Raw genomic sequence first — 25,085 nt, 5'->3', positions numbered from 1 at the left:
CAATATAATTTTACCTTCAGTTCAATCAAATCTTCGCACCACGTAAAATTGGAAAAGCTCTGGAAGCTACTCGTGTATTCTACAGAGAGAAAATCACTTCGATACTGACGTTTTTCATAACGCCTGCCTAGACTATTAATTGGTGAACAACGGGATTCGTGAAACAAATCTTAGTCTACTAGATATTTCAGCGCGGTTCTAACACTCCCCAGCCCATAAACCCTGTCCGCATTACTCTTGTGTAAGGCCAGCAGGTTTATCTCCTAGCTCCAGAATCGATAGTTTAGCCACAGGTCTTCGAAAGCATCCATTAGTGGTCCTAACCAAGGCTTGACGAATACGACCATCGATGTCTACGATGCCCCTGATACTTGTACCTCCTTTACCATCATCCATCACTAATACTAAGTCTCCTACTTTCAGTGTCCGGCTATCCTCGTACCACCTACTACGTTGGTTCAGTGTTGGAAAGTATTCTTTGCACCAACGGTCCCAAAACTTCTTGGCTAGTACTTGCGTTCGCTTGTAACTACTTCTAAGTTCTTCCGCCAGCGAAATCGGTACTTGGAATGGGTGATGCTGTCCAGACGAGTTTCCATGGAGGAAATGGTTTGGTGTTATAGTATCCAGTTCGTTGTCTTCTGTTCCGGAGTATGTCAGCGGGCGAGAATTTATTATATGTTCTGCTTCGGCCAATGTCGTCATCAAGATGTCGTCGTTCATTTTACGCCCATCACTCAACGAGACCAGGGCTTCCTTGACTGATCTTACCATCCGCTCCCACACTCCACCCATGTGGGGAGCAGAAGGCGGGTTAAAGTTCCACTTTGTTCTGGCATCAGTGAAGGTGTCGGCACACTCCCTATCAATTCGTTTCAACTGTTCCTTAAGTTCACGACTGGCTCCCTGAAAATTCGTGCCATTGTCCGTGAATATTTCGATCGGCGATCCACGGCGTCGGATGAATCGTCGGATGGCAAGTATGCACGATTCTGTGCTGAGACTGAAAGCTATTTCGCAGTGTACGGCTCTTACAACTAAACAAGTGAACAATGCCACATACCGCTTTTCAGTACGTCTGCCTACGGTTACATCGATTGGTCCGCAATAATCCAATCCTACGTAGCTGAAAGCTCGAACATATGGTTGCATTCGTTGTATGGGTAACGGTGCCATTCGGGGAATAACAGGTTTACATCTGCGTAATTTACAAACTAAACAGTCGATGATAACTCTTCCAACCACCGCTCGTAGCTTCGGAACGAAGAACGCTTGTCGAATTTCATTGACAACTATTTCCTTCGAAGCGTGTCCATATCGCACATGGAAGTCCTCCACGATCTTCTTGGTTATCACGTGGTCTCTTGGGAGTATTACTGGAAAGCGAGTGCTGCTTGCAGCAAAACTCGCTGCTGCTGTTCTGCCCTCCATCCGTATGATGCAATCTTCGTCTAAAAAGGGTGACATCTTATACAAAGGGCTCGATTTTTCGATACGTATCCATTGATCCGATGCGACGTCCTTATTTCTCTTCAGAATCTTCACTTCGTCCGCAAATTTATCTGCCTGAGCCATTCGCCAAAGCAGATGTTCCGCTTTACACAGTTCTTCTTGCTGGATCGCTACGTGTACAGCCGGAATAATCGCCTTCCGCCCATCATCGATACTGATTGCTTCAATTGGAAGCCCCTTCCATTTTCGTTTGCAATTTGAAATGAAACGGTACACTGTCGCTATTGTCCTCAACAATACTTTCCATTTTGAAATTCGAGTCACATCGATGATTGCTTCCGGTAAGACAATATGATGGAACAAGTAGCACGGCTTCAGTTCATCAGGTACCAACAATTTCGTTTTGGGCTGCTCCGGCCATGATTCCATGGGTTCGTGTAAAAATGGTGGACCTAGAAACCATCGACACTCCGGATCTACTGTTGTTCCAGAACCCCACTTAGTTAAATCGTCGGCGATGTTCATTCTTGATGGGACGTATCTCCATGCAGCGATGTCTGTCGTGTGCAGAATTTCAGCAACTCGGTGTGCCACATACGGTTTGTATTTACGACTATCAGAGCGTATCCATGATAAAACTGTCGTAGAATCCACCCACAAAAACTGTTCTTGAATTGAAACCGGAAGACTTGTCTTGAGAACATTCATCAGTCTTGCCCCAATAACCGCAGCTTGTAGCTCCAATCGAGGTTTTGATGTCAGTTTCAGTGGAGCTACTTTAGCCTTAGATCCAACTAGCGCACATCGAATTTCGTCCCTCACAAGATATCGTAGATAAGCTACACAACCATAAGCGTCTTCGCCTGCATCCGAGAATATATGCAATTGAATTGCTCGTATATCGTTAATCGATTCGTCATAGTTGTCTCCAACATGCTTCGAGCCCTTCGGTCCTCATCAGATTCAACACGATATGGACAATTAATCCCGGCTTCTTCCATTGTGAAATAGTTTTTCAACACTTGATCCATTACTTCGTCACACTGATGTATTCCGCAATAGTCGTCTCTTGTCGCATTGCATCCTGACCCGGAAATCGTCAACCCCAGCTTGCAACGCAATCCAACTGGTTCACCTGCTTTGCCAATTCTTGATTCGATAGGTGCTATTAGATCCATATTGTCCAACCCGATCAATATTGTCGGTTCAGCATTTTTGAAATCAGCAACGAACAAATCTTGCAGATGTTGGAACTTACGAATCACCTCTCCGAAACTCGTGCTCTGTCTTGGCAAATTCAAATGTTCGATGGTGTGCACGTCTTTTAATGGATACTGTTCAGACAACCCTTTTCCAGCTACGGTCAAATTGACCCGCATCGATGTCTTCTCGGTTCGAGTCACCCCCGATGTCCACTTCAAATCTAGAGGCCTAACGGTTCCTTTAAGTCCTAGCTTCATTGCCACGACTTTTTCCAATAACGTTTTGGATGAACCCTCATCGAGAAAAGCGTACGTGTCGACACGCTTGTTCCCGTTAATCAGTGAGACCGGTATGACGCGAAATGTAACGAAAGACGTCGATATCTTATGGTGCACCATGCAGCTCGATTCCTCCCCGCTATCAGATCGATGCAACAGGTAATGATGTTTGCCGTTACAACCTGCTACATTGCACTGGAACTTGTTCCGGCATCGCATGTTACCGTGATTGTAAAGACACAAGGCACAAAGCTTCCGGGTTTCCACCAGTCGAAGACGTTGCGGGAGAGACAGCTTTTTAAACTCCTCACAGTTGCGCGCTCGATGCCCCGGCTTGGAGCATATCGCACATGGCTTGTCATCCTTCACAACCGAAGAACCTGGTTTGGAATTGCCTCCTGGTACCATCTCCGTGCCATTATGAGTGTGCACAAATCCCTTCTCCTTTGTTGTCTTTCTCTCAAATTTGGTCGAATCCATTGGATTTAAGAATGTAACCTCGCTTGCATCTTCAACCAATTGCTCCATGAAATTTCCAAAAGTCCGCATTGTCACTGGACAGAAGGCTCTCTTAAAACGTACCCACTCCAGCTTGAAACTAGCAGGAAGTTTATCTACCATTTCTTGGAGTAAAACGGGATTGCAGAGATGTTCTTGTTGATTGGCAGCCTCCAGATGGTCACACAATTGTTGTACTGCCATACCAAACCTGATGACAGTATCAAGACGTTCTGGTTTTGGTGGATCTATACCCCGTACTTTCGAAATTAACGAACGGATCAAAATTTCTGGTTTCCCGAAAACTCTTCGTAATGTTTCCATCACCTTCGGAACGTTTGCGGGCAGCACCAGTCTACTCCGAACAGTCTCGAGGGCCGTACCCTTCAGACTTTCCTGCAACCTTATCAAATTTTCCACATCAGAGAATCCACACGCTGAATTTGAATTCTCGTATGAACTGATGAAAATCGGCCATTCATCAGGCGCTCCTGAAAACGCAGGAAGTTTCTTTGGCCACACTTGTCTAGCCATTATTTGAACCGGATTAGGCCCCGACATTCTGGGTTCCATAGGATCGGACTGAGGAATCGATGGCTGTCCATTTGTCAACGGAAAACTTGTTTGAGGGTAACTGCTCGGGACTGGATTCTGATTGCTTCTTCTTGATTCTTCAGGATGATGTTTCGATGGTGCTGATAGTGCTACGTTATTCAACTTTCCATCCCCCAGCCCGTCAGATATCGGTAACTCATCGATCGGTGACGGATGTTCAGGTAATGACGGTGTTACATGCGGTTCTCCCTTCACTGACGGCACGGGTTGATTATGTGACGGAATACATGACTTCGTACGACCAAATGACGTTAACGGTTGGTTCTCCTCGAATCTTTCATTGTTACTTTCCCTAGCGGTCGGGATTGGGTCAAGCCTATGAGCCTTGGAAGGAACAGGTTTTTCCTCCGCTCCTGAATGCTTGTCGATCCACGCTTTGGTCCTATTAACACTACTCACATTCGAGCTCCGAGCGCTCTCTCTACCATCGTCGTCGTCGTCGCTTTCTTCGCCGAGATACGAAGCCATTATTTTGTATTTTTTCCGCATGTACTCCTGTTGCAAGGCAAGTTCCTCTTGTAAACGCCTGAGTTCCAGATCTCTGCTCTTTTTCTGCCCTGATGACACGGTGTTGCTTCCCCTACGGCTTCGGAATCGCTTCTTGAGGCATTTGTGACAGAACCATGTATGATGTTGATTCATCCTCCTCTACACAGGAATAGTGGAACCAGATTCCACAATCATCACACGCCATCATCGCACGCTCGATAGAGGGCGCCTCCTGACATATTCCACATGGTGTGACTCTATCGTCCACAGAAGCCGGAGTTGACATCTTGCGACCTTCCGAACAAGATTTAAAAATCTTTGAGAAATGTTCGAACTGCAATGGCCGAGTAAAACTTCTCTGTAGCGGATTTTCTCTAATGCGCTCAAAGCTAAAACATATTTATTTTTAAATTAATTTTAATAAATTATGAACTAATGCTTACATTTTTAGTTTTATCTTCTCCGACACTATTTTATCTTCTCCGACACGAGCTTAAATAGCCTTTGCCTATATGCCTGTCGCCTGTGATGTTTGCTCGTATTGATTCAATTTCTTTAATTTAATTCAATATAATTTTACCTTCAGTTCAATCAAATCTTCGCACCACGTAAAATTGGAAAAGCTCTGGAAGCTACTCGTGTATTCTACAGAGAGAAAATCACTTCGATACTGACGTTTTTCATAACGCCTGCCTAGACTATTAATTGGTGAACAACGGGATTCGTGAAACAAATCTTAGTCTACTAGATATTTCAGCGCGGTTCTAACAGTAGTCATTAAACGAAATACAGGAATAAACTTCGCTTGGCTCCACCGTTGCGGTTGAAATTGACAAAAATTGATATCAATATAAACTAGATCATCGACGATAATTGTAAACAAAGCCATCCGTCACACTGAATTGTTAACAAGGAGCATGTTTCCTGAATAAAAGGTGATCATTCCTTTCAAATATTTTGTCTTTTAATCTTATTTTATCCGAACAAACAAAAATATTGTTTGTTCGGATAAAACCAATTTCATTTAAATAATAATGTGTTCCCATATTTCATTTTTAAATCATACCTATTTCCAATTAAGTTTAAAAAAATCAAAAAAGGATCTAAAATTTTCAAGGGGGTCGCGAAAAGTACGGTTAATGTCTAGGTGGGTCGCGCACTCAAAAAGTTTGAGAACCTCTGGTGTAGACTTTTTGCGGTTAGATTTCTCAAAATTCCAGAAGATTTTTGGATTGCGTTTCTGATTTCGTTCCATAAAGACAACATGTTTACGATAGAGTTGACGATTCAAACTTCTATATTGACGACTGGCGAATTGCTAACGACGCTTTGTTCGTTGGTGTACGATTTCTCCGGTAAACCTTATGCGCAGCGTTGCAGCGTTTATTCCCACGTCGAAGCTCAGCGTTTGACCAAGGTGGTTTCTGTGTATATATGTTCCTCAATGAATGCTCAAGATAGTCAGGGATTTTTTCACATGCATAACTAGCACACAAAGCTAGCGAATGAAACGTACATTTGACGACTATTAGAACTGGGCAATCGATTCTTAGCAAGCACATTACGGCATTCGAAACCTTCATCATCACGATCGCACCGTCCGACGCAAATCCTTTCAGACGATCCTTGTAATGAATTACCGTCCTTATCAATCTGATCAATTATTGCATTGTGAATGCTTTTATGTGCAGCAGCACCAATCGATGGTGCGGCGTAAAAGTCGTAATGTACCTCAATGTTGCTTTGTTCAAATGTAATAAATTTCATACGCGGAAAAAATCTGTACCCATCTGTACTTTTTGACGAAAATCTGTACCCTGTACCGTACAGAATTTGTACCAAAAATAACGAAAAAATCTGTACCTTTCCAGATGAATCTGTACGTGTGGCAGCACTGCCTGTAACTTTTTTCGAAAAATCATCTAAACACCGACGACTTCTTATTATTGGTACGAATACTTAAAAAAAGCTTCTGCTAAGCATGTTTTCCCCATAAAAAACGAACTCCTGAGCGAGGTGTCAAAACATACAGAACATTAAAGGTCATCAGCAATTCTTGTCGCCTGTGATCATCATCCCTGTCCAAATGTTATACTGTTAATGAGTAACACAAAGAACAAAAAAAAACTATGATAAAAACAATATATTTAAAAAGAGATAAAAGAGCACATCAATTCAAACAAGCACGACTATAATGCTCCGCATTAATTTCGACTTTACATCTCATCGTGTGCTTTTATCTACGCGTATTAATCACATCATCCCGAAATGTGAAAGTATCCTTCCACTCATTCATTAGAGCCTCCGAAAATCTCCATCAAAAGCTCGTTAACTACTCATTAACAGTATAACATTTTGGCAGGTCGGAGATCCCACATATCGATAAGCTGACAGCATCCGTCGGGAGCCACTGCTGGGTCCACTACTAGTGCTAGCCCGAAATGACCAACCTAAATCACACCTCCAAGTTTTTTCTCACTCTGTCTCTCTCTCTCTCTCTCTCCTCTGGTTTGTGGTGCTGCGTTGCGTATCCACCTTTTTCGGTACGAGCGCAACGTGGACTCCACCGGCAGCGGTGCGATAATAAAGATAAATCGCTCATAAATAATGATAATTGTGGTATTTTTCTAAATTGCCAACTATCTTCATCTGCGACAGCATCGGGTCGTGGTGTCCGGTGTGTCCGATCGCGTGGATGCTGGGGGATCGGAAATAGTAATATTTTACACTCTGCTTACGAATGTGGGACCGGAATGTATGTTTTTTTTGTCCCATTTATTTATTTCAGGCTCATTGGCATTTTAGCTGTAACAGAGCCGAATTTGAATCGTGTACATGTCACATATTTATCATATCTATAATTAGCACATTACACAGTTGTCATTTTTCGGCGTTAGAGTATTCTCTTCTATACCATTCCATATGGTACACACATTTACACAGTAGCAGCCATTTAGGCGTAAGAGTTTTCTATCTGTTCTTCCATTATCCAGTTAGACCGGACAGCGGAGACAGTTGATTGATCATTGTTGAGTTATTTATAGAACAGCAGCCCGATGTGTCTTGCTTGCAGAGCAGAGCAGTTGTATGGATGAATCGATCATATTTCGACCGTGGATCGATCTCCATCGCTGATGATTGTTGCGTGGACGTAGTTATTCTGTAACAACACAAAGATGGTCAATGAGGGCCCTGAGTTTCGAACTCACGATCGATCGCTTACTAAGCGAACGCGCAACCAATGTGGCTACGGAGACCCCCTACCGGAATGTATGTTGAAATGGATGTTATTAGAGAGAATAAATAAAGATTGAGTGTGTTTAGAAGTGGCGGAGCTCTCGTATTATGAGTTGCCGCCAGATCTGGTTTCAGCACAACGTTGGCTTATCGATCAATCGGCTCAAAACGACAGCACTTACTGCGGCAGCGGCGACCGACCCCGCCAAAGGGAGTGTCCTTTCGGAAATGCAACACCACCACTGCTTCGCACCTCGCTACAATCAATTAGACACTACCAAGTCACCACTCGCGAAGCCGCTAATGTAAGATGAATAGCACCCACTTAAGACAGCGCTAAAATATGCTCAGTTCCAAATACAACCAACCCTCAAAGCATGATGCCGACGCCTTGCGAAAAAAAATGGTTGTTGATAAAATACAATTTGTCAAAACGCAGCATGTCTCGATGCTGGCGAGCGTATTGTCGACTTCGGAAACGCGGAACGGCTCGGCAAGTTTGTTGCGGTTTTTCTTGGGGTTTAGTGTGATGCTGATTGAGGATCTCTGTGGATCAATTTATCATACTTAGAACACTGAATTTACACATATGTTTAATTAGAAAGTCAAGTACGGATATATTTGGCATTCGGTATATTTTAGATATTAAATCCACGTCCAGCTCGTCATTTATTTATCTATTCGCAATTAAGAATTGAATTTTGTACATATTTACACAAGCAGCGATCCAACGAAAACTAGGAACTATTAAATTTAGTTATATACATCGAAGGTGTTGCACGTAAGCACGAGCTTCTTTTCTTACTCCTACAAATATTATCATAAGTAGTTGTTCATAGCGAATACGCGCAATAAAATGGCTGAATTATAAACAAAATAAGTGTAGCTCAATATAAATTAACATGAATCACCGCACTTATATTCCGTTTTATTTTATCTGAAATGCCAATTCGACTAATCTGCTTATTTTGTACCCTCAACAAGGTTTGAGAAAGACACCCGTTCTCATCTCTGCACACATTAATCAGTCAAAGGTTGAGAGGCCAATCGAAATTTCCGACCGGTCCTAATTGAACCGGTTCCTGCGCATGCAGAACCGATAGTCTCAAGGGTGCAAATGGATCTCTCACTCTCCTCCGGTCGATCGACAAGAAAATAAAAACACCTTGCGAAAGCTGCAACCCACAAAGTGCAATTCGAGCCAAGGATAAGACGACGCGCAAACGCACCACAGTGGCGGAAAATAAATACCATAGCGAATTATTTTTTTTTTGTTATTAATTCTTCCCGAATTAAATTGTACACTGTCGTGTCTCGTCACGTGGGAATGCGGACCAGCGGAACGGGTTTCGATTGACTTTTTTTTCCCCCGGTTATCAGCGAATTGGCACAGTTGATATTGGCTGCAAAGTGCCACTGAAATATGAAGGTGTTTGGCTGAATCTGAAGGCTTAAGTACGAATCTAAAGTAGTTTTGATTAAGTTCCGTTCCATTGCACATTGTTTGCAGCATGAAGTTTGTATGATTTTGTATCACAATTTACTAATTACGGTTGATATGAGAATGGCGGTTTTTTTTGCAACATTATCTTATATGACAATCAGTCTAGTGTATGAAAAATGCTTTTATCCGTCTAAAGGTTTTATGTTTTCTTTATCTTACACTTGTATATTATCAGTAAATAAGGTTATGATCAGAATAATAAAAATGAATGGTATATACAATTGTGGACGTTTGTTATTGTTATTTGAAATAATTTGATAAAATTCTCAAGAATACTGGGGTACTCATGAATAAGCATAAAAAGACGGGTGGGTAATGTCGGGGACATAACCGGAGTGACGTAGGACTATACAAATGGGACAGCTTTTGTTAAATATATATTTTAAATATATTGTTTTATTTTCTTCTTCTACGTGAATACCTACCTATCTACCTGAAAAATGGATTAGTTTACTGTTTACTCTTTATGAATATGTTGATGGTTCTGAAAAGAACCTTTGGTGTTGTGTTTTTGTTATCACTCGATATTCCCATCTTGTTCGGTTAAACCTTCCTGTTTAGCTATTGCGTTTGCCACTCGCCACAGCTTTTACAGTTGGAAAATTTCTTCCCATCCAGCTTGTGACATGTTGTTTAGTAAATTACATTTAATGCGACGTGCCGGAGAAACACTTTGCCACTCACTGAAACTAATTGTTACCTTGATGAGCGCCGAACCGAAGCTGCTCTGTTCTTGATGCGGGTTTTCTGATTGTCGTGAGCAGCTTTGCAAGCCAACTCGAGCACTCCGACGGCCGAAACTCTATAATCGCTGTTAGGTATACTGGTGCTCCGGCACCAATCCGTTCGGCCTAGTTACCCTTGCGGAGCAATCAGTGAATGCGACCAACAGGGAACTGGAGACCTGCACGGTTCGAGTGAGACTTTGCCTTTCCCTTAACTTGTCCTCCTTTGTTTCGTCCACGATGCCGATGCCGTACAACCACACGGGTTTACGGTTTGAAAGAAAATAAGATATTTTTTTGGGGTCCGCGTGTTTTATACTCTAGCGGTACACACTCACAGGATAGAGACAAATCGGCAGACTCAGCCAGAGGGGCGAGTCCAACGAGACGAACGAATGAGCGTTAAAAGGGAGCGATGGCAAAAAAATACATTCATTACGATTTGTTCGCTCGTTGGATTTACATGAAGGCTAAAAAGGGTCCTTTTCAGGATCACAAAATTATCTTCAATCTAAAGAGTTTATTGTTTTGTTATCACTCGATATTCCCATCTTGTTCGGCTAAACCTTCCTGTTTAGCGATTTGTTGCCACTCGCCACAGCTTTCACAGTTGGAAAAATGTCCTACTAAATAAGTCGCATTACATGTCCGTCCAATTAGCTAAATGTCGAACTAATTGTAAATTACTGTACTTTCAATCTGGAAACAATTTAAGAATTGGTGAAAATTGAATAATCAGGAAAGTCCCCAACTATCAATAAGCTCAGAACAACTGCCAAATTCACATACTCATCAGATCCTGGCAAACAAATTATGAAAAAATCAATTTGTGTTTTATTATTATTTTGGATAATGTTTTAGAAAGCATTTAACTGTATTTTCTAAACTCTTTTTTGGAAGGTTTAATGGCCCTGAAAAGCGCCTTGTTTTATGGAATGGTTCCAATTTAGAAAACTTAGTACTCGTGGTTTTGAAAAAAACCATTTCGAACGCCCTCGATGCCGCCTTGTTCTGGATTTGCCACCAAAGCAGATTGTGTAAAGAACAAACTTTTTTCTAATGCTACCTGCTGCCGTTTTGCGATTGCGTTTGCCACTCGCCACTCGCTGCAACTGCCTGTTGTCTTGATGTCCACCGAACCGAATGTGTTCTGTTCCGAATGCGGGTTTTATTATCGTCGCGAGCAGCTTTGCCAGCTAACTCGATAACATCGGCGGCCGAAACTATATGTCGCCTGCTAGGCGAACCGATGTGGTGTATGGTTTGAATGAGAATGATCGTTGCGGAAGGAAGGAAGGTATTGTATTATAGAGACTTTAAACTTTTGCAGTTCATTCGTCTCTAGCCTTGAGAAAGACCGTTTGAAAACTCTACTCTACTCTACTTCAGCGCTACCAACTCCGCCCTCTTGCCTTGAGAAAGGCACTCGATCCCTCGCCGTCCAGCTCGTCCAGCAACTATGTTGTCCAGTCGGTGTCCACACAAAGAATGATCGTTACGGAAGGAAGGAAGGAAGCTCTTGTATTATAGAGACTTTAAACTTTTGCAGTTCATTCGTCTCTCGCCTTGAGAAAGGCCCTTTGAAAACTCTACTCTACTCCAGCGCTACCACCCCCGCCCTCTTGCCTTGAGAAAGGCACTCGATCCCTCGCCGTCCAGCTCGTCCAGCAACGATGTTGTCCAGTCGGTGTCCACACAAAGAATGATCGTTACGGCAGCGGAGCGGGGATTTTTAAGCTGACTGGCTGGCTCGAGAATTACGCATGTGTGAGACTGCGACCAATGTTTCGTTAATTTTTTTCTTTTTCCTTCCGAATCGTGCTTCATTCTATTTCGCTGCTGCTCTGGTTGCCCGTTTTGGTCGGTACGATTTGAGGAGCACAAAATGGACCAATCAAAAATGGGCACATAGTGCATTTTGACAATGCTTGATATTTCACAATTATTCAATTATTTATCTCAAGAAAAATGAAATGTTATTCGTTATGATAGATGCGTAGATATATTTCCTATCAATTGATGCAAAAACCTTTGCGATCTATTGAGAAATGCTCGAGTTATAAGCGTTCCAAATCTTGCATTTTTTCCTACTTGTTCAGTGCCTAGATTTCCATTTCACCCCCTATATCTTCCGGTTAGACGTAGTCCTACGTCAAAAAAATTTGGGGTACTCATGAATAAACATAAAAAAAATACTCATGTACTCATGTACAGGTACTCATGAATAAGCAAAAAAAAAAATTTGGGGTACTCATGAATAAACATAAAAAAAATAATTTGTATTTTTTCATACGTTGAAGACTGTTTGGTATTGTTGAAAGAATCAACAAAATGTTCATTTCAGAATTTGTATCTTTGTATCAATTTCCAGCTTTATTTAATATCAATGAAAAAAACCTCGTTCTAACCTGCTCAAATAACACATGTTTAAACATTCGCGTGGGAAAAGAGATCGAATATTGAGATTGAATGGATCCTTTGTGACAGGTTCTTCACTGTTGGTGTACAACAACTTTTGAACAAACTCTAGGTTCTTAAATGAAAATAACTTTTGAGGAGTTTCCACAATAAGTCGATCAAAAACCCTCTTTGATAGATAGGGAAAGCAAACAACGCTACACTCTGTCCAACTTCTATAAGACCACCCTGATTATGTTTCGTTGCAACACAAACACGTATAATTTCAACAAGATTCATTCATACACTCTAGAATGCTTAGAATAAAGTATATTTAACGTCAATTTCTTTCAAAAGAGTTGTTTGTTTATATACTGTGCCTAAATATGATAATTTCAGCTGTCCAGTTTCTATAAGACCCTTTCAAAATTCATAGGTATTATCAATGAAAAATTCAAAACTATTGCCTGATTTACATGTCAATAATTGGCAATCCTGCCATTTCGGCAATAACCTGGAAAATTAATGTTGACATACTGTTTACCAAACTTTGCTGAACGGATTTCTCGATATTTTTCCATTTTTCCGAAATTGCGACCTTGAGCTCTTCAATCGTGTCCAGTCAGTCCAAAAAAAATAAGTTTTTGGTCCCTAATCCATTGCATAGTTTCCTTGCTGGTATGAATAGCAGCATTTTTTTGACGTAGGATTACGTCTTTCGGGAACATAATGGGGTACAAATTGAAAATCGAAAATCGAGCGCACCGTTAAAATTGTCCAATTTCAAACGCTTATTGCTCAGTCATTTCATGATGGATTGGTGAGATTTTTGCGTCAATCAATTTCGGCACTCCATAACAATTTTTTACATTGAATGAAATAATATATGTCATGAAATTAACTATCGAACAATTGAAAAATCTCAACCCCTATCCTAACAGAAATACCCACTTCTGATAGGTCGAAATTGACGACATATGCGGCGGGTCCCAAACAGAGACATCAAATTAAGCTGCCTAGGAGAAATTGGCATTGCAGATACATGAAAGTAGGGGGAGATTTTTTTTCCCACCGACATGTATACCCTAACAGAGATTTCAAATCCATGGTGTCTGGGAGAAATCAGCATGTAAATACCCTCGATAGTTTAACTAACGACGCGCACAAATGTATAGTGCTCATTGTAACTAGCGTGGGCATTGCTGATTGCATACGTGCTGGCGAATAAGTTGGGAGCGATGAACAAGTGTTTTTTCGTTCCAATAAGAATATATCGATGGGTTGATTGAAGAATGATGTTTCACTGAACTGAATAGAACTTATGCTTGATATAATTAATAAATAAAATTTAATAAAATTTAAATTTGGAACTTTTATGATGGTTGCTTCGTAAAACTTTTAGCACAACTGTAAGTGTAATGGTAGCTATTGTGTTAAAATGACTTGAAATATGAAACGATTTTTTTTCTCCCATGGAAAGTTCATGCGACGAGCAAAATTGGAAAAATGAAGAAATATTCGAAAAAGTGATCTCACATATGCTCTACATACGTATTGGGTGCTGTTAGCCCAATTGAAATTCGCATTGAGGCATGTAGCATCGTGTTCCGTTGGGTTTAAAGTGAAAAGAAAATGGGTTGAATAAATACTCAGAAAATAAAAAGTTATGAATGACATTACTTTTCCATTCAAATATATTTTCTCTATACTAAGGTAACACTTTTTTTCTGGTGAGAAAAATTGGGTTCGATAATGATAATTATCTTATATTGCTTTGATGAGCTTTTTTTCTTTATTTCATCCATACATAACACAGGCGCCATCTCGTCCAGGACCACAGAGGGCGGCTTTGGTACGTGATACGCACCATCTAATGACTAATCACCATCCTTCTATCATTATCACTCGGTTATGGACACTGGTAGAGTGAACAAACAATACCTAACAACCAGACAAAACGGAGCCAAATCATTATCGAAGAGTTTAACAATGTAATTCTTCAAACATATCCAAAATCAGCGTGCAGCAGATAGCCTAACGGAATACTACGTCAACTATGCGGTCGTGTCTTGGACACAACCCTCCTGTGACTTTTTTGCTGTAATGTGAATTTTTTGTGACGATATCTACGCAAAAACGGTAAGAGAGAAGATTTCAAAACATGTATGTAATCTTTGAATGGTGTGAAAGCTATCTTGAGCTTTCCAGTTGCACAGAATCCCACCCAAATTATGTACGAGCCTCCACCAAAATTCCTGGTTGAAAAATACTGTTCCTCCTTCCGTAAATAACGCCAGTACCCGTTGTACCCATCAGGACTTTTGAACTTTTTTTCGTCACCTAGCAAAGTTAAAAGCATAAAAAAATAAAAAAAAACTTTTCGTTATGGTGTATAGCAAAATGTATTATTTTGAAGACGTTCTTTGTCTTGACATACCATGTCCCACTGTTGATTCTCGTGAGTTTTGGTGAAACTCAGACGTCTTTCGATGTGAGCTTTGACCTTTTTTGACCTTTATGTAAGGAGTTTTTACCAAAATTTGACGAATTGTCTCCCGTGAAACATTTAAATTCACAGATTGCTTTATTTGCATAAGCGATTTTGAAGTATTCGAAGCTGTTATAATTATTTCCCGCTTATCCCGGTCAGAGAGCTTTCTTTCTAGAGTATATTTTTTCCCACTCTTTTGACATTTTTCTTCAGTAAGGTTTGCCATTTCATAATGGAAAGATATACGATCCAACAACGAGTCAAGTTAAAATTTACTACCGAAATTCGGAGTCACTGGCCTCAACTTTGAGAGCGCTACGTCCAATTTATGGTCGTCATCATCGTCGTGCCAGATCAACAATTGAGCGTCTAGTGGAAAAAAATTAATCCACAGGCACAGTACAAAATGTTTCCGTGTAAGTAAGACAAAGAAGTGTGCGTAGCGCATCAATTGAGGAAGATCCAAATCAGTCTCGCACAGTCTCTTCTCAAGCGTTGGGCATCTCTGTGACGTCGTTGTGGTGAGTTTTACGAAAAGATCTTGGCCTACATCCTAACAAGATCAAATTGACAAAATAACTGAAGCCGCTTTACCACCAAAAGTGTCCTATGTTCGTGAATTGGGCTGAGCAACAACTTGAAAATGATTCGGATTTCCATCGAAAAATCATCTTAAGCGATAAGGTTCGCTTCTGCTGAATGGCCTCGTCAATAGGAAAAATACACGTACTCCATGAGTCATCATTGCATCCCGAAAAAAATACGGTTTGGTGCAGTTTATGGTCCGGCGGCGTCATTGGCCCGTACTTTTTCCGTGATTATCAAGACCGGCACGTTACTGTGAATGGGAATCGCTACCGCTCAATGATAAACGAATATTTTTGGCCCGAATTGGATGATATGGACTTGGACCATATGTGGTTTCAGCAGGACGGCGCCACAAGCCACACAGCGAATTTAACAATCGAGTTATTGATAACCATGTTTGGTGAGCGTGTTATCTCATCGTTAGACTATTTTCCTGTGGGGCTACACCAAGTCTATGGTCTATGTATACATGCCAACGATGACGAATTTTATACGAATATCGAACGTGAAATTGCAGCAGTATCGGCCGATTTATGCTTGAAAACCGTCGAAAATTGGGTTCAGCATCTAGACTTCTGCAAGCGGGCCCGTGGTGACCATGCAAAAGAAATCGAGTTCCATACATAATGACATCAAACGTACTTTCACATGAATAAATAATTTCATTGATGTCAAAACCCGTTTTTTTTTGTTTTATTTAAAAAAAAACTTTTCTAGCCCTCTTATTGAAAAACCCGATAGTAGAGGCTCTATGGATATTGTGCTCCCGTGGGCGAGTGGTTAGCGTCACACATTATCATGTCGGGGGTTCGGGTTCGGCGATTCCCGTTCGAGCCGGGAGATTTCTCGTTGAAGAAATTTTTCCGACTTGCACTGAGGTCACGCGTGTTCTAGAGTTTGCTTTATTTTAAATAATGGATGACGCAGCCCTCCATGTGAATGGATAAACTTCATAATAGCTTGTGCTTGGGTAGACTGTACTGTAGCAAACCATTCTTATTGTACAAGTTTCGGTGATTCGAACTTTAAATAGTCGATAACGACGCCGGCCACGTCCTCACAGTTACCAGGGGATGGGAAGAAATGTTGATATGATAATCGAGTAAGTGTCGGTTCGGGTAGATGTTACATTCAAGTAAATGTCGCATTCGGGTATTTCTTACATTCGGATGAATGTCTTCCGGGTAACTGTCTTTCGGGTAAATCTTACACAACCATCCCATTGTTAGTATTTTTGGTTCTAGAGTATCTTCCAAAACCTGACGGCTCCGTTTTAATGGAGCGAAGATTATTACTTGATACCAGGATTTGTTCAAGGTTGCCTGGATGTATTACACCAGATGGAAAAATGTTACCACTGCGGGACGACTCAGACTATGCTATTCCCGCATTCGAGATCTATTAGACTTGGTCCGAATGATGACGTCAGAACTTTTATCAACGACTGGTGTACAAATAACGTAACGCTAAAAAGCCGAGTGTTGATACCCAAATAATGCAACCTCAACCTTCTCCTTCCTTCTCGTGTCAAGTAACTCGTCAGGACGCCTAAGGAACAAAAAGTTACAGAGATTCGCTGTGCCAAACCGTGTATCAACAACCAGTATTAGCATACAACTGGGACTCCAAAGAGGGTTTGGATTTGTACTGACCTAGATGTTTACGCTGTGATCTCACATCCCACTAAGTACTAAAGCCTGGAAAATTTAACATCACATAGGTTAAAAACGACAATGGAAATAAGTTGAAACAAGGCGGAGGCAGATGCGAGAGAAATATCGGACAAAAATCAGTCATCATCCGAGGTGACTTTGACGCTTGGGATGCGAAGTGTGGAGAAGAAGATACCAACGCAATGATTTCCCTACTAACCACTCTTGGTTTAGTAAGAAGTTTCGCTGTCAAACGCGAGTCCATCATCAACGCCCCTGTATGCAGTCCGTTGGTGAGGACAAATCAAATCGGAAAGTGTGTGAGAATTACAGCTATATATCAGACGATCCCCAACAGCCTCGGTCAAAAATTGATGCAGCAGTACAGTGAGCTCAAAGTTGTGAGCGGTCGACGAGAAAAAAAAACAAGAATTAACCATGAACCTCCTTGTTGAACATTTTGGGTGTGAATGCGAACGAGTTGGGCAAATCGCTTGCAAGGGCATTCAACGATAAATTCGGATCAAAGAAACAAACAACGGTTATGCAAAATAAAATCTGAAAATGACGACCCAAGCGGCTGCAAAAATATTTGGACAGACGGCAATTTTCGACTGTTTTCTTCAGAGATCGAAATACTCGCCGTTTTGAGAGAAAAAAAAACATCCGTTTTCACCCACAGAGGGAAAAATAATTGAGGGGCTCAGAGTAAAAGGGGTATAAATGATTTGAACGAATTCTCTACATCGACTCTCTCTTATGGTCATAATTCAGCAGCAAACATATTCCCAACTGTATTTGATAATGTAGAAGATAGGTCAGAGCCTCATTTATCGGATTCTACAGCAAACTCAAATTGGAACGTTTTTGCAGTTGAGTTATTAACACATTGACTGCCAAGGCAATTTTCAGAAATCTGGCCAAAAATTACAATTTGATTTTATCACATTATATTATTAAAAACTCAAATTCTAGTACATAGGTATCATAAAAAAAATTTTTTTGTTGCTTTTTTCATAAAAATGGTAAGTAAACATAGGACGAGATAACTCGTAGTTGGCGTCCTTAAAAAGATCGCAATCTACGAGTTATCTCGTAGTTGGCAGTCAACGTGTTAACTGAAAAAAAAGTTGATGAAGAGAAATCGATCAAATCACTTACATCTCTTTCCTTCTGAGCCACTCAATTGAGAATATGAGAGGCGAGAGAATGTTTTACGCTCACTTTGATTCTCGCGAGAAACGCAATGCCGATTTTCGTGTGACTTCTTGATGCCGTTAATGGTTCTACGCTTTTCCAGTACAGCTGAAAACGTTAACATTGGGTTTCATCGTGAAGGGAACATGAGATGGGTTAATATTTGTACAATTCACACGTTGTCAAAATGCAGGTCGTTTTGACACTGCCTAAACACGCTAACGTTGGTAAAGCTCGCTTTGATTTTTAGCTCAATATTTTCAGTACGCAATGAGAGACGAAGAAGCATTCTCGTCAAACTTCAGAGAGAGAGAGAGAGAGAGAGAGAGAGATTGTCACACATTTCTTTCTCTTTGAAGAAGAATTTTCGGTGAAAATGGAGAGACGAAAATTTCGGAAAATATATATTTAACTGCATCTTACATGTCGACTTTCAGGCGAAACATTTGAAAATTTTAGTATTTTTACTTTCGAGACCTAGTTGTTTACATCGTTTTTGGAAAAACAAGATTTTTTTACAAAATGTATCAAAATTTCAGAAACGTATATTTTTTAATTTTTGAGATATTGGGTTGGGGAAAAAGAAATGTCGTATATTGTCAATATACGGCAACACTTAAACATAGCACAAATTGTCGTCTTTAAATAGCCGTATAGTATGAGCCGATGCGATAAATACATCGGCTCATACACAACACTGTCAAAACGACAATAAGTGTCGTTTTGACAGTGTTGTGATTGTCCTTTTCAGTCTCAAGTTATAGCGCATCAAAGATGGAGTCTACCAAGCAAGAAATTCGCCATTTTTTACGTGTTTACTACCTGCGAGGTAAAACTGCAACGAAGGCGGCCGAAAATATTCGTGTAGTTTATGGACCCGATACTGTAACGATTTGCACAGCACAGCGTTGGTTTGATCGATTTCGTTCTGGTGTAGTGGCTGTCGAAGATACACCCCGTACTGGTTTAAGAGACGAATGAACTCTCAGAGTTTAAAGTCTCTCTAATTCAATACCTTCCTTCCCGTACTGGTAGGCCAATCGTCGTGGAAACCGATAAAATCGTTGAAATCATCCAAGTAGACCGGCATGTGAGCACTCGCTCGATTGGCCAGGAACTGGGTATAGACCATAAAACCGTTTGGAACCATTTGCAGAAGATTGGATTCCAAAAAAAGCTGGATGTATGGGTGCCACACGAGTTGACGCAAAAAAATCTTTTAGACCAAATCAACGCCTGCGATACACTGCTGAAACGGGACGAACTCGACCCATTTTTGAAGAAGATGGTGGCTGGTGATCACGTACGACAACCTAAAGCGAAAAAAGTTGTGGTCGAAGCGCGGTGAGCCGGCCCAAACCATCGCCAAGCCCGGATTAACGGCCAGGAAGGTTTTGCTGTGTGTTTGGTGGGATTGGAAGGAAATCATGGTGGGAGCTGCTCAACTATGGCCAGACCCTCAACTCGGTTCTCTACTGTGAGCAGTTTGACCGTTTGAAGCAGGCGATTGACCATAAGCGGCCAGAAATGATCAATAGGAATGGTGTTGTTTTCCACCAGGACATCGCTCGGCCTCACACATCTTTGATGACCCACCAGAAGCTACGGGAGCTCGGATGGGATGTCCTATTGCACCCACCGTATAGTCCGGACCTGGCTCCAAGTGATTATCATCTCTTCCGTTCCATGCAAAACGCTCTTGGTGATACTAAGTTGACCTCAAAAGAGGCTCGCGAAAACTGGCTGTCTGAGTTTTTTGCAAATAAGTAGGGGGGTTTTATAAGGGGGGATAATGAAGTTGCCTTCTAAATGGCAACAATTTTGCGAACAAAACGACGCATATTTGACATAAATTGGATAATTTTAAGTATGTTAAATAAAGCGTCAAATTTCGATCATAAACACATTTCTTTTTCCCCAACCCTATATATTATTCATTTTCCTTTTTTTACAAATATTTTTGACGAATGAACCTAGTTTTGAATTAATTGTAATTTTGAATAGCTCGAACACCTTATCAATGTTTCACGAATGGAAGATATTTAAATGAACTCTTTCTAGAACATTCTCGAGATGAAAATATAAAACAGCCTACTGTTCATTTACGTTTAGGAGAAAACTTTTGAATATGTTCAAAATAGCAGGGATGTCAGTTGTCTAGACATGGCTTCATTTAAAAAACATTTGACTTACTGTGAAGACATTTTCATAAATTAAAAAAGGATATCTTTCTAGACATCAGTCATTAGGCGGATTCTGCTCGAGTTTTCAAAATACGCGATTTTTGTGTCAAACTTTGTTCTTGCACAGTTATACCATTCATGAGTGGATATATTTGAAATAATCAATTATTCCTGCCCAAGAGCTCCTTGTTGATATGTGTTTTTGTTATTGAGATATTTTTTTTTTCTAAATGTCATTTTTTATTAAGGTCATGTGTTTTACTTTATGAATTTATATTTTGTAACAGGAATACATTATCCATATTTCTGACTTTGTTACTACGTTATGAAGCAGTTTTCCAAAATAAAATGAGAGGTAGAATCTCTTTGCTTTCGACAATTTTTTTTCCCAAAGCTTCGTCTTGAAGGAGACGTTTGATGTGCAGATTAATATTTTTCTCAAAAAAGTTTACTTAAATATTTTTCATTTACTTGAGAGAAATCAACAATTGGTCTAGTGTAACGAATGTTAAGTTTTTTAATTGATATATTCGACTTAATCGGCCAAAAGATATTTTTTTCAAATCGAGCTGATTTAGGATGGCGTACCGTAAGGACCAAAAATTGACTAGGTAGCTCTTTTTTGTGTGGAACACTCACAGAGATGTTCGGTGGTTTAATTAGCTGGCAACATTAAATTATTGTTTTTAGAGTTGTCAGTCTCATTCCTATTGCGTTTGATCATATGTTTATATTGGTGAAATAAACAATAAGAAAATACTCTTAATTTTTTTTTGTATATCCGTTTGGAAAAAAAACGAATAACTTTCATTTCATGTTCACTTGCACTTGTAAAGAGATGAACAATCCAGGTTTAACAGCGCATAAAAAGAACAGCGGTGCATGCAGGTGGTAGAGTGGTAAGGAATGAATATAGATGGAGTCTTTTTTTACAACTATACCGTATACATATAGTGAATATTGATATTAAACACTCGACAAAACGTTTAGAGGAACAGAGTGTGAAGTCGAGGTGATTTTTGAAATAGTTTAACTTCGTGAAAAATCAACTCATTAAAATAGGATGCACATCATTTTCAAGCTTCAACAAGTTTGCCATTTTTTACGAATAATTTTATAGATATAGTGGACACAAATATCAGGAAGAAAAAGAATCGATTTCTTCGATTTCCAAAACTTGATGTACATTCCATCATCAAGCTTTGATTTTTCACAAAGTTACAGCATTTGAGAAACCACCAGAAAAAATCGACTTCGTACTCTGTTCCTCTAATTTTTTTGTCGAGTGTATATATCACATATCCCAAAGATCCTAGTCAACTTGCTCATGCCTCGTTATATGTCAATGACATTCACTCATTTGAGGAGTAATGACGTAATTATCAAAACCAATAAAGAGTGTTTATTTAAGTTGTAAAATTTTGTTGTTTGTTGAATTGTAAAATAATAAGCCAAAAAATCGCATTTGGGCCACTTTCTGCGAATGATGAACTGCATCTGAGAGTCATCGTTGGCTTATAGGAGTATATGAAAAAATACTCTATCGAATTTATAATATGATTTGTGTATAGTAATAAAAAATTGCGTACAATAATAAATAGTGCCTTGTACAACTTTATAGAAATTTAAATTATTAGGCGTGACTGAAGCAGATATTTCCAAGCACAGTAAATCTTTGAGCCTTATCAAAAGCGAGATAAATTAAGTAATACATGAAGTGAAGCTGAAAAAATCGTCGATAGCGATTTAGCTGTAGTTTCTTTTCCGGAAACTCAGTAAAAAATTTATATCAATCATGTTATGTCCCAAAGTAAAACAATAAAAAACGTGTTACAATGAGACCATAAGAGTTTGCAGTGCAACCTTGTAAAAAAGTTTACATAACTTTTCCATGTAGTCTGCATTCTGCGGTTGTTCTCAACCTCCATTGGAATCAATGATTTTTTAATTTTCATATGTCTCGTAATTATTGAGCAATCAGCATCTTTCGTTAAAAAAATCCTTAAAAACATGGTATTCATTGAAACAAATTCAGTAGCATAACAGTAGCAGTAAAAAGCAGTGAAAAAACGTTAAATATGTGCTGAAGACATGAGTGATCATCATTTGAACTAATTAAAACAGTTTTAGAACATGAGTACCCCAAGATAAATTGGAAACAAATGCTTCCAAAATAAAAGCTGCAATAAATTACAGTTAAAAAGTATCCTGCTGCCTAGAAAGCTTACATTATAATCTCGATTGTAATGCTCCAGCAATGAAAGCTAGTTTCCACGGTTTCCAAAACATTTGGTTCCACAACACCTCTAAGCATTACACTTCCTTTCGTTCGCGCCTTTGAAGGGAATGCTCGACTACAGTTCACCCCGCATCTAAACATAAGCTCCACGGCTCCTGTTATCCTTCCCTTGCAGTCGCTGAGCAAACTGTCTCCAACTGATCACGGTTTTTCCGGACCACAGCCAAACACTGGAGGTCACCCCGACCAGCATCGAGCACACGTACTTCACCATGTAGATGTGAAAGATCGGCTTTTCCTCCTCCGGCAGGCTTCGTTCCATTCCCGGATGTTTGGCATTGGTCGGGCAGGGTATCGAAAAGATCTTGCACATCTGTCGGTTCCACTGGACCATCCAATCGTCGAAGTTGTAATACTCGTAGAACAGACAGCCCAAATAGCCGAGGGCAGGCAGAATAAACAGCCCGCTGAAGAACCCGATCCGCAGCATTAGCCGTTCCAGCTTGTCGGTGCGCGTCCCGTCGTGCTTCATCACCGTCCGGATGCGGAAGAGCGAGATGAAGCCGGCCAGCAGGAACAGGGCCCCAATCGAGAGGTAGATACAGAGGGGTATCAGCAGAAACACAGCCAGCGAGTTCGTGTCCAGCTGACCCACGAAGCACACGCCGGATAGGACGTCACCTGCGAGGGGGGAAGGAAAGAGAAAAAAAGACGGTAAATGTAAAAGTTGATGTAATTACTTTTTCGCCCTCTGGGTCAGACTACGAGAAAAGCCGCGCACAGAGGTCGTGCGATAGGCCCGATTCACCCCCGCTGTAACCAGTGCGCCCGCCATAGCAAACACTAGAGTTCCGAGAGGTGAGCATCGCAGACGTTTAAAAATCATAATTAAATTATTGAAGAGTTTCCGTTGTGTTTTCTATCCGCAAACAACGCTTATTGTATCGCAGATGATGGAGCAAAATTCCCTTCAACAGCGCACCCTTTTCTCCGTGTCATCCGTCCGGGGGGAGGGGGAGTTGCAGCAGCACGATCTGAGCACACTTTGGAGGAAACAACAGGTAACAACAATGCAAGTTTAGCTACGATTACTCTATGCGGCATCGTAAAGATGCTGACTATAAGATTATGACACGGTTTTCCATTAATGGTGCCAGAGCATCAGAGCTGACGCTGTAAAAAAGAGCGGAACATTCCCGTCGAAAGTGTGTTGGCGGTCACGGTGTATTATGGAAGCATCATAATCGTGGATGAGAAACTCCAGTTTCCTAATTATATCACGTCTCACGGTTTAGCTAAATCTCAACTGAAGCTGAATAGAATTAATGTTTCAACCTGAACATCTGTTGATTTTTATTCTAATCATGGTTTACAAACTTTTCACAAAAACTTACACAGATAACATATGTGTCTCTAGATCATATCAATCTGTTGAATTCCTTTGTTCGCAAAATACAGTGGAACCTCGATTATCCGCGAGCGGATGATCCGCGATGCGGTTTATCCGCGAAAGCGAGTTCCATACTAATGCTATTGACTTTCCCAGAAATTATCAGTGAGGTGTAGGATTTTGCATTTTTGTTTTGGTCGTGACTTTCACATTATTTGACTTCAGGTGTACACAGCCTTATAGATGGATAGTTTAATGATACCTTCATTGATAAAACATAGTTATCATGCTGAAATATTGTGTTTGCACCTCTTTTTTAGTCATTAATTGCATTATCCGCGATTTTCGTGATCCGCGGTGACCTAGACAGACTATTCCGTGGATAATCGGGGTTCTACTGTATTTCAAACGCATAACGTTCCTCGAGTTGGAAAACTATTTTGTAAAACTAAACGGCTTGAATAACGTTCACATTTAGGGAGAAAACAATCATTTGTTCTTGATTATGAACTGTATAATATTTGTTCGAGGTATAATTAGGATACATTTTAGGAAGAAAAGTACTCGGCATTCATAATGTAACAGTTCGGCCATTTTGTGTTGTAAAATTCAATTTTGATATGGTATATTTTTATGGTGCTCTTTCGGTGTTTCCTCAAAATAGACCTCAGTTTCGGTAATCACTCCATCATCGGTCTTGAATTTCTCGCTAGCGAGCAACATAAGGGTCTACGGACAGAAAATAGTCGCTGGGGGCCAGATCTGGAGAATACGGCGGATGCGGAAGCAATTCGAAGCACAATTCATGCAATTTTGTCATCGTTTTCATTGATTTGTGATTTTTCCATTTTTTGACGTAGAACTACGTTTTTCATTAAGGGTGCCAAATCAGAAAACAGGTCACGTTTTTATGAAATCAAGTTAACGTTAATAACTATTTTTGCCGC

At 40.4% G+C, this 25,085-nt stretch overlaps 2 protein-coding genes across 2 annotated transcripts in view; both read right to left on the bottom strand.

The window, feature by feature from the left end:
• Positions 1-231: 231 nt before the first annotated feature.
• On the bottom strand, positions 232-1,977 carry LOC129765924 (uncharacterized). The gene has a single exon (XM_055766371.1). The coding sequence runs from the start codon at positions 1,975-1,977 to the stop codon at positions 232-234; it is 1,746 nt and encodes a 581-aa protein (XP_055622346.1).
• Positions 1,978-11,968: 9,991 nt separating this feature from the next.
• The window catches only part of LOC129771434 (frizzled-like), a 291,047-nt gene continuing 277,930 nt past the window's right edge, over positions 11,969-25,085 (bottom strand). Inside the window, exon 5 of the mRNA XM_055775067.1 lies at positions 11,969-23,429. Within this exon, the coding sequence (XP_055631042.1) occupies positions 22,882-23,429 (548 nt within the window). The 3' untranslated portion in view covers positions 11,969-22,881. The remainder of the gene's footprint in view (positions 23,430-25,085) is intronic.

This window comes from Toxorhynchites rutilus, chromosome 2 (assembly GCF_029784135.1).
Source record: "Toxorhynchites rutilus septentrionalis strain SRP chromosome 2, ASM2978413v1, whole genome shotgun sequence".
NCBI classification, from domain to species: domain Eukaryota; kingdom Metazoa; phylum Arthropoda; class Insecta; order Diptera; family Culicidae; genus Toxorhynchites; species Toxorhynchites rutilus.
This window is presented reverse-complemented; position numbering and strand designations above follow the sequence as displayed.

Excerpts from the sequence above, each read along its gene's own strand:
- LOC129765924 (XM_055766371.1), bottom strand. The coding sequence starts at position 1,977 with ATGAACATCGCCGACGATTTAACTAAGTGGGGTTCTGGAACAACAGTA.